The 9,890-nt window shown below is 51.3% G+C and overlaps 1 protein-coding gene across 2 annotated transcripts in view; it reads right to left on the bottom strand.

The window, feature by feature from the left end:
- Window positions 1–653: 653 nt before the first annotated feature.
- The window catches only part of ATP6V0D2 (ATPase H+ transporting V0 subunit d2), a 29,095-nt gene continuing 19,858 nt past the window's right edge, over window positions 654–9,890 (bottom strand). Inside the window, exons 5-8 of one of the 2 annotated variants that reach the window (XM_036264083.1) lie at window positions 9,271–9,348; window positions 4,448–4,624; window positions 3,432–3,509; window positions 654–1,262 (exon numbers count right to left, since the gene is read on the bottom strand). In XM_036264083.1, the coding sequence (XP_036119976.1) occupies window positions 1,101–1,262; window positions 3,432–3,509; window positions 4,448–4,624; window positions 9,271–9,348 (495 nt within the window). In that variant the 3' untranslated portion in view covers window positions 654–1,100. Of the gene's footprint in view, window positions 1,263–1,360; window positions 1,436–3,405; window positions 3,510–4,447; window positions 4,625–9,270; window positions 9,349–9,890 lie in introns of those variants that run through there. The other variant, XM_036264084.1, reaches the window with a different exon arrangement.

Below are 9,890 nucleotides of genomic sequence, written 5' to 3'. Positions count from 1 at the left end.
AACCAGTCAGAAGAATCTTGAGGTGGAGGGACGTTCTCCCTCCCCCACAACAGCCAGCCTGAGTTCTCTGTTTGGGAAGCTCTTCTATTTGGAAAGCGAGGACCTGAGCAGCGTGTGCTGCCGTCTTTCTGTGGCAGCTCGGTGCACCGGTGCTATTGCGGTTTCATAGACTCCACGGGCTGCAAATTGACCCTGTGATTTATGCTTTTCAGTGTGTAAAATACAGTTAGTGAGGTTCCTTTCTTCTCAGGCAAAGCATGAAGGAACAGTTAAAAAGAGAGCTATAGCTATTCTTTAGAGAATGCTGTGGAGTTGAAGTTATAGCAAATTTAACAGAACTGCGTGATGGGAATCTGATTCAGAGTTGGGCAGCTCTCCTGAGCTACCAGGCCTACATGCATTATAATTATTATTATTGTTTTTTAAAAAATCTTTATTGATTTGAGAGAGAGAAGCGTTGATGAGAGAGAACATCGATTGGCTGCCTCCTGCACGCCCCACACTGGGGATCAGGCCCACAACCTGGGCATGTGCCCTGACCGGGAATCAAACAGGTGACCTCTTGGTGCAGGGTCAACAACACTCAACCACTGAGCCACACTGGCCGGGCTATTACTGTTTTTAAATATGTTTTTATTGATTTTTTAGAGAGAGAGGAAGCAAGAGAAACATTGATGTGCAAGAGAAACATCGACTGGTTGCCTCCCGCAAGACCCTGACGGGAGCGGGGACTGAACCTGCCCTTGATCAGGAGTAGAACCTGCAACGCTTCAGTGCATGGCTGGTGTTCTAACCACTGAGCAACACCGGATAGGGCACATTTGATTTTGAACACAAAATAAAAGTAGGGAACGTGCCACAGTTTAATGAACACTAATGCCTAAGGCCCCGGAAGAGTGAGACAGCAATGTGCAAACAAGACGTGAGGGCGGGGGGAAAGGGAGCTGTGTTTCCGGGGTGGTTCACCATGTGTGTGTGGGGTCTGCCATTCATGGAGGCCGGTGGCTTCCGCTGGTGTGGCCTCGATCATCCAACACAAGCGCTTTCATTTGCTCGGTGGTTTCCTCTCCCAGTCGTGGTCTCCGGCCCGGCCCGCTGGGCTACAGAATCGGGACGTAGCTGTGGATTTTCGCGCGGTGCCGCTGGGAGATGCACTCTGCGATCCACACGATGTTCCTGATCTCCTGCTCCCGCAGCTTGGTGTAGGCGTAGAACACGCCGCAGTGGAACTGCCTGCTGAAGGCCCGCACGTTCATGCTCACCTGCGGACAGAGGTCGTCAGCGCTCCGGGGGCTCCCGTGACAGAGAAGCCGCCTCAGACGGGCCTGTGCTCCAGCAGACACATGCAGGCAGGTCATTTAAAAGAGGATCATGCTGAGCGAAATGAGCAGTCAGAGAAGGACAAGTATCGCGAGATCTCACTTATATGTGGCATCTAATGAAGAAAATAAACTGGCAAATGAAACGGATCCAGAGACATGGAACATGGACCAGACAGACAGACTTCAGAGGGGAGCGGAGGGGAGGGTGAGGAGGGACTAACCAAAGGACTTACTTGCATGTATGCGTAACCCATGACTCAGACAGAAGTCAGGTGAAGGCTTGGGGTTGTGGGAGCAGGGTGGAGGGGGTCAGTGGGGGGAAAGGGGACAGCTGTAATACTCTCAACAATAAAGATAATTTTTTTTAAAAAGTTAAGTTTGGCCTGGCCGGTGTGGCTCAGTGGATGAGCATTGACCCTGCACCAAGAGGTCGCCAATTCGATCCCCGTCAGGGCACATGCCCAGGTTGTGGGCCCGATCCCCAGTGGGGGGCATGCAGGAGGCGGTCAATCGATGTTCTCTCTCATCCATGTTTCTGTCTCTCTCTTCCTGTTTCTGTAAAATCAATAAAGGAAAAAAAATTAAAAATAAAAGTTAAGTTTGTAGGAGACAAGGCAATCTCTAAATCTTAGCAGCCCTGTGAGTACAGATTCTGAGGGCCTGGGGGTGGGGTGTGTGTACACACACCTCTGGAGTCATATTTACTTGGCTTCTAGCTAGTGGGCTTGTCCCATCGAGGGAAAGTATTTTTCCTTGGCCAAAGCTTTGCAGTCTGTCTGACCCCAGGGCAGCGTCCCGACCCCTGGACTTTGGACTCAGCTGTGGAGCGCTATCCTAGGATGCTCTGCTGCAACCTGGCTTATAGTTCAATTGTCTCTTTTTTCCATAGAAGGGAGATAAGTAAAATAAATATTCCAAACAGTAGTGTAAACTGGGGTGCAGCCTGAAATGGAATGACTCCTGTATCCTATTCCATTTTGACAGAAGGAGAGGTACCAAGTCCCTCCTGCAGCTGTGAAACCCTCTGGCAGAGCCGCCCGGAGCTGGGGCCTCGCTGGGGCAGACTGGGGCCCTCCTGCCCACACAGCTTCCCCAAGAGCCCCTAGGCAGCAGGCGGGCAGAGTGGGGTTTGAGCACCCTAGTGCACAAGGACCCTTGAGCTGCTCCCACTGCCGTCCCTAGAGGGGGCCGTGAACGTCTCAGTAGGACGACCCGACCCGCTCTGCCTGCTGGGGCCTGGGTGGCACCTCATTTAGGGTCCATTTCAGGTTCTCTCTTGGTTCCGATCCATTGAAATAGAAGGGTCAGTGTTTTGGGGAGATGAACAGAATACACTAGATTTGAGGAAACCTTACCTGGCACAAAAAACATAATACAATATAATAAAAAAATAAAGTCCTTTTGGTGAACAGCTCAGAACCCAGAAATGGACTGTAGGTAACTTAGGTACCCTCTGCCTTTTTGGGGAGAGAATGATCTGGACTCTGAGGATTTCCACAAGAATCATTCCTGCCCTGGCTGGTTTTACTCAGCACCAGAGCAGGGGCCCATGGACCAAAGCGTCCAGGGTTCGATTCCTAGCCCCGGTCTAGGTCATGTGGAAGGCAACCAACCGATGTCTCTCTCTCACATGAATGTGTCTCCCTCCCTCCCTCCCTCCCTCCCTATCTAAAAATAAATAAATAAATAAATAAATAAATAGAAAAATATCTAGTGAGGATTAAAAAAAAAGATTTCTTGCCCTGGCTGGTGTGGCTCAGTTGGTGGCACGTTGTCCCTGGTACCAGGAGGTTGCCAGTTTGATTCCCGGTCAGGGCACAGGCCCGGGGTGTGGGCTCAATCCCTGGTGGAGGGTGCGCAGGAGGCGGCCGATCAATGTTTCACTCTCACATCGGTGCTTCTCTCTCACGTGTTAGAGCCACACACCTCCCAGACGACATTCTGTGCACGCCTCTCTGGACAGGACATTTCTGCAGGGAGCCACCACAGAAGAACCACAAGTCCCCCCGGAGAAGAGACCTGACTAACTCCCAGCGTAAGGAGAGGTTCAAACCCTCAAACCCGGGCAACAGCAGGAGCCTACCGGCAGCGTCTCCACGGCTGTCCTACCTCATGCTCATAAAACACGTCCTCCAGCGACTTCCCCCCACTGCCGTCGCCCACAGCCTCGAACAAGGGCTTGTACACCTTGAAAAGAGAGAAAAGAGACTATTTCTTAACAAATCCTCAATGTGGGTGATGGTCTTTCCCTAGTGATACAGAAACCATGCACCTACTTAAAAAACTTAGTGCCAGAAGGATATGTCTTTGTAAATCTCGGGTCTCCAAATCTCCCAGAGACGGGACTGTGGGTGGGATGGAGCCCATCGCGTGCGTGGACCCAGGGGGTCGGAGCGCGAAGCATCCTCCTCAGCACGCAGCGCGAGCTCATTCCCACACGCAGGTCTCAGGGCCTGTCAGCCTCATTCAAGGGCTCTATGCTGCTCCGTCAGGTGGGCTCACAGGCTTTCGAGGCGGCAGCCGGTGCCGTCCATGTGGGATTCTCAGCGTGGAAGACGGCAGCCTGGGGATGCTCACATTCGAGTACTGTGCGCACAGCCCCTCACAGGGACAGGGGATGCTGCAGAAGTCTGAGCACGGTTTGCGGGCGTCGATGTCTCCAGAGGGCTTTGGGAATCGCAGGGAGGGATGAGAGGAGGGTCCTCGCAGCTCTGGAGTGGTCTGAGTCGGAAGGGATGGGATGGGAGGAGGAGCGCCACCTGAGTGGAGGAGCTTTGGGCGGGGTGCCTCTCTCCACTCCCCATTCTGGCCAGAGCCCAGGGCGAAGTCAGCCAATGTACCCCTATCCAGGGTTCCTCGCCGTTTACCCATAGGGTGCTTCAGAAAATGCTGGGTCAGGCTAGCTTACCCAACCCTGATGTGAGGGCGCATTTCCAGGACCCCCATCTCTTGGGGAATTTGCTTTATCAAGCCTGTCAAAGGCTCCTCGGAGCCTCACCAGGACTTGCTTGGCCAGAAGCTCGCAGTGAGACATCTTTACAGCTTTCCTCCTTACCAGCCTCACCATTGACTTCTAGAGCACAGGTGACGAGGTCACCCGGGGGTGGGGGATGGGGAGCACCTACCCCGTAGTGGTCCGCTACCCTCTTCATCTGCTCGAAGTCCTCCGCCTGGGCCAGCAGGCGCAGCCCCTCGGGGTACAGCTTGCCACAGGTCGGGTAGAGGGCCTCCCGGTCACCTTTGCTCAGTTCCGTGCCGAAGGAGTTCAGAGTGATGATAAACGCACGCCTGTCGGCCTCAAACTGAGTTTGTAAGAGACACAGTCAGTGAGATCTCACCATCTGCAAACAGCCCTAAAGAGACACATCGTTTTCGAAATGATTTGCTCTCCTTTCGGATCTGTGTCCAACTGTAATACAGTCGTGTGTTAGGGATGAGAGACTCTTAGCCAAGGAAGGATCACACCGCAGGGCCAATGGCCAGTGGCTCTTGAAACCCTACTGACTTTCAGCTCCCAGACACTCACTCACTCATGTCCCTGTCCCATAGCCCTCTAGTCTCCAATGTCTCTTCCATAAAAACAGAGTAATGCCTACCGGCAGGGTCCACGCAGGGACAGAACAAGACGTGTATGTGAAAACGCCTGGCGGGGTGGGAAGAGACCGTGAATGCCCAACCTGTTCACATCCTCTTCGGGTCATCGGTGTCAGCAGGACTTTTCACATAATGAAACCCTGCCAGGACCATTTGGGTTACATATCAAGAAATCTAACTCAGCAGATGAGAATGCTGCGGCTCAGGGCAGGCTAGCTCCCTCTCGGCCTCAGTTTCTCCGTCTGTAAGTGACGGGTTTGGCCCGGTGCAGTCTCAGGCGGTCGCAGGAGCTCACAGCCTGTCCTCTCCATGGGGAGCGGAGCCCCCCCGCCCCCACGCAGGCCTCTGCGGTTCACCTGCCGCTCAGCCTTCCTTGGAGTTCCCTTCCGTCCCTTTGGTCTCTGAGTTTCCTTTCTCCTGGTTCTCCCCTCTGACGTCCCACCTCGCCTGGACCTGGCTGTTGGCCGTGGTGCCCATGGGCTGAGACACTCTCTGTCCCTGAGGCACCCACCCTGTCCGTGATACTTCATTTTAAAACCTGCGTGGGTTTTTCTCCCCACTACACTCTAACCCTTTGCGGGACCAGGTCATCCCTGTTCCCTGTGCATTTCTGAGCACTCAGAGCGCGAGACATGGGAAGAGCATAAATGTGCACCAAACCCAACAGCGTGCTCTGTGATGCTGCTGCTTCAGAGACCCTCTGACCCGCTCCTCCTCACTGACCGGTCACCGGCGCAGCTTGCCGCAGACTGGACTGGACTCTTGGGTGAGGCGTTTCCCACGCCAAGGGAGCTAGTTCCTGACCTCTCTGGGCCAGCCAGAGGCGAGGCAGCCGGACACTGGATAGAACCAGCCTGTGGGCAACGCCAGACTCGCAGGGGGACAGGAGATGGGCAAGAGGGCTCTTCCTCGAGGTCAGATGGTAGTGTTTATGGACAGAAATGGTCCTGGGCAGCTGTGCAGGCCCGCAGAGCATGGTCACAGCTCCAAGCCAGGGACGCGGTGGAGACACGGGAGGGACAGGACAGTGGACACAGGCTTCGCAGGTAGTGACGGAGGAGAGGGCCCTGACGGAGACAGCGGGACAGGACAGTCCACTCACTGAGCTCCCGCCTGGAGAACACATCTTTCCTGTGCCTACAATACCCCTGACCCCATTCCCTAACTCAGCTTGCTGAAATCCTACCTGCTTTTGAGGGTCCCATAGGAAACCACCTTTTTCGTAAAAAGCCCTCTTGTGTTCTTCAGCTGGTATGTTTCCTTTGACCCTATCACACTGTAATTTCCCTTTTATTCCAACTGCATCCCTCCAGTCTACAGGCTCTTTGCGGGCGTGTGCGTCTGTGCTCTTAAAAGAGACTGTTATTTGGAGTTGAACAAGGTTGCACGTCCTTGGCCATGCCCAGCCAGACACCTGACACCTGACACACCGATTCTGGAGCAGAGCACCTGGGGCAGGTCCATCTCTCCAAAGCCTGTGTCATCTGCAGGGTGTTGGCACCTGTGGCACAGGTATATCAGATGTCCCGTCTTTTCCTTCACATGTCCTTACAAACATGCATTCATCATGAAACCACAACCTTTGTTGTTGCAGAAGGTAACCGTGTGCTGCCGACTTCTTCAAAAACCACTCAGGTGCACCTGACAGAGCTGGGCTGTCAGGTGACCCGTTCTTGCCAGTTCGCACCTGGAGGGAGCAGGGTGGGGCTGGTGGCCATGGAGTTGGAGGACAGTGCCGTGAGCTGGCAGCAAGCCCGGTCTGGTCAGCCTGCGCACTGACCAGGAAGATGAGACACACAGATTCTGTGCTCGTTGTCACTGTTCCTTTAACCAGAGGGACTGTCAGAAGCGCAGGACTAAAAGGCGGCTCCTGTGCCCTGAATGTAAGTGAACTTATTTTTATACAAAGTTACAACCTGTAATTAGGTCAAATGTCTGCGTGGAAGCCCAGGTCCGCTCTCCCACACAGTGAATCTCTCCTGTCACATGGAGCACACGAGAACACACGTGTGGGAACTTTATAAACTCTCGGATTGTGCAAATAAAGGGGGAGGTAATTACACGATCTAATACGTTTATATAAATCTGACAAATCTGGTCCTAATCAGTGCCATGTGGAACTGATGTTTCTATATAAATGTATCAAGATGGTTCGATGGATTTTTATTTTTAACACAGCTTGAGAGAAACCCAATGTAACGTGAAGTGTCGTGGGTGTCCAGGGGCTTGAGACCACCGGGAGGCAGCAGTTCCGTCAGACCTGCCCAGTGACAAGTCTTTTGACAGAGACCTCATCCTCGTGGGGCTCTGAGGTTCCAGAGCACATGCAGTGGGACCTTGCTGATACTCGGCCCTCACTTTACAGAGAAGTGTGCACTCGGTGTAGAGATGACACAGCGCAGCGGAGGGCCGCGCAGGCCCGGAGCCCGGCCGGGCTGTCTGCGCTCACGTCCCGGCCCTGCCCACTGCCGCCGACCGACGAGGCCCGTCCCAGCCTTCCCTGTGCCTCAGTCACCCCTTCTGAAAACTAGACCCCAAACTACTCATCTCTTTGTGCTACTCTGAAGTCCAGGTGAATTCACATATATACAGAGTGTAGGGCAGCCACATAAGACCTGTTAGTCAGAACAGTGTCATTGTCGGTTTTAACACAACTCCTGTCTCACACCTTTGCTGGTGTCGAGTATACGGCCCATTTCTAACCCACGGGATTAGGCCGTGTGGAAACCATCCTTTGAACCGTGAATAATGTGGCGTCTTCGAGGGTGACATTTATGACGAGGAAGGGAGAGAGCTTCTGGGGTCCCCAGGTTCCTTGTGTGATGTGACCGGCAGGTCTGAAGGACACTCACTCCCACATGTGCTGACATCCACGATACCGTGAGGAAGTGTCACTGATGCATGGTGCCCACCTGTGTGGACTGGTAAGGACACAGGTCTTTTGGGGTTCTCCAGTGATCAACTTCCCACTTCAGGAGTTGCTCTGCTTGAAGAGTTTCAGTGGGGACGGTGGTGTCCTCAACTTAAAACTTAGGTGACAGCTGTTTTTAGGGGAACTGATTTTACCGTGGCAGTTTCAGAACATTAGGTTACAATATGTGCAGATGAAGTTATTCAGGTTTTTTGTTTATTTTTTTCCACCTCTTTTTTTCTAAAGGGTAGTTCTCAGGTTTTTGTTGAAATCAGAGGTCATTGAACTAGTCAAGGATCTATCCACCCATTAGGTCATTGTAACATAATCTAATGATTAGAGATAAAACTTGGCTTCACGGGGCTTTTCTAAGCCCAGAGTTTATAACTTAAAATTGGATTATGCATCACCCTGGCTGGGTAGCTCAGTCGGTTAGAGCGTCATCCCAATACACCAAGGTTGTGGATTCGATCTCTAGTCAGGGCACAAACAAGAATCACCGAATGAAAGCATAAATAAGCAGAACAACAAATTGATGTCTTTCTCTCTTTTTCTACCTCTCTAAAATCAATGTAAAAAAGTTTTATATTTATTTTGGTGTATATTTATTTAAATATTGATATATATTTTAACACAATATAGAATAATGTATTATATAAATAATATATCTCTCTATACGACATATAAGTACTAGATAGCATTCTACAGTATATTACAATACAGATACTGATTTTTAAGTCCGCGTGCCCGAGAAGGCCGGCGCGCTCGGCATGCGCCGTGGTGAAGGCCAGCGGTGCCCATGCCCGAGGCCCTTCTGACGCCCGGGTTTCCTGTGCATTCGCAGAGAACATTTGAAACAAGAGGCCTCTGAACACAGATGAAATGTGTGATGACAAAGGGGAATTAGAGTATAATACCATCAGCTGGAGGGCCAGAAGCCAGCGCTGAACTCCTAACTGGAGTCTTTCTACCCAGCACTGGGGTGCTTGAGGGCTGCTTGGGTGCCTTTATGTTAGGATTTCTGGAGGGGACGCTGCGCACCGCGACTTCAGTGCCAGCTGTGGGGTCCCAGCGGCCTAATGTTTCCTCACTGGAGGGAAGCTGGGTGACCCTTCTGAGCTCCTGTAACACACTCATTGCCACTGTGTACTAAATTTTAACTAATTATGATCCTTCTTCATACAATGCAGCCATAAGAATCAAATCAAACTTTCATAAGCATTATTCTTTTCTAATTCCAAACTAACCCTTCAATGTAGAAAACTTGGAGAATACCACTGTTACCCAAAAACATCAATGGGCATACATATAGTAAAATATCTTGCTTTTCTTGTTGTACGTAAAGGAGCTTCAGAGAGAAAGCAGCACCCATAGGGTGACATACAGGAGGCATGTGAAAACATAAACCTTCTGTTTGGCATCTACCTTCAAGGACTCTCTTACCTCGAGAATAGGACACATAACTTCTGCTGTGACATCTCCGTGATTCTTACAGAATTTGTAGAATGCTTCCAGGTAAGACTTAAAAAGAATAAAGATCATAAAACAGTAACATGACTATATGCTCCTGGTGGAAATTTCTAGGTCAGCTTTTCAAGGCTTATTAAACGCTTAACTGGACGTCAGATCACTTCCCCCATAGGGAGATATTTTATAATAAAATTTAGAATGCATTTTCATATTAAAGCACGCCGGACAGTCTGAAAGAGAATAGAATTGTACTGATCACACCTGAGGTTACTTACAACCACTTTTCTGCATGGATCTGGGATGCACTCACATGGTTACTTCTTGCTACTCTAACAAAAGAATGCTGGACTCTTTTACAAGCTCAACAAGTAACTCTTGTAGTTCCTGTGCTGACATTTCATCTCTCAATCTGGAGTGGCTTTGGGCACGGAGGGTACAGTAGGAAGACAGCGTCTGGGCAGCAGTCAGCATGCCTGTGCCGAGTGCCCAACTCTCACTCACTGGCGAACCTGCTTCGCCTCGTGCCCTCACCTCCACGCCTCCGTTGTCTCCTCTGCGCAATGGGGACAGCACAGTTTTGCTGGATAAAGTGA

The sequence above is a fragment of the Molossus molossus genome, unplaced genomic scaffold, assembly GCF_014108415.1.
Source record: "Molossus molossus isolate mMolMol1 unplaced genomic scaffold, mMolMol1.p scaffold_m16_p_16, whole genome shotgun sequence".
In the NCBI taxonomy this organism is placed as follows: domain Eukaryota; kingdom Metazoa; phylum Chordata; class Mammalia; order Chiroptera; family Molossidae; genus Molossus; species Molossus molossus.
This window is presented reverse-complemented; position numbering and strand designations above follow the sequence as displayed.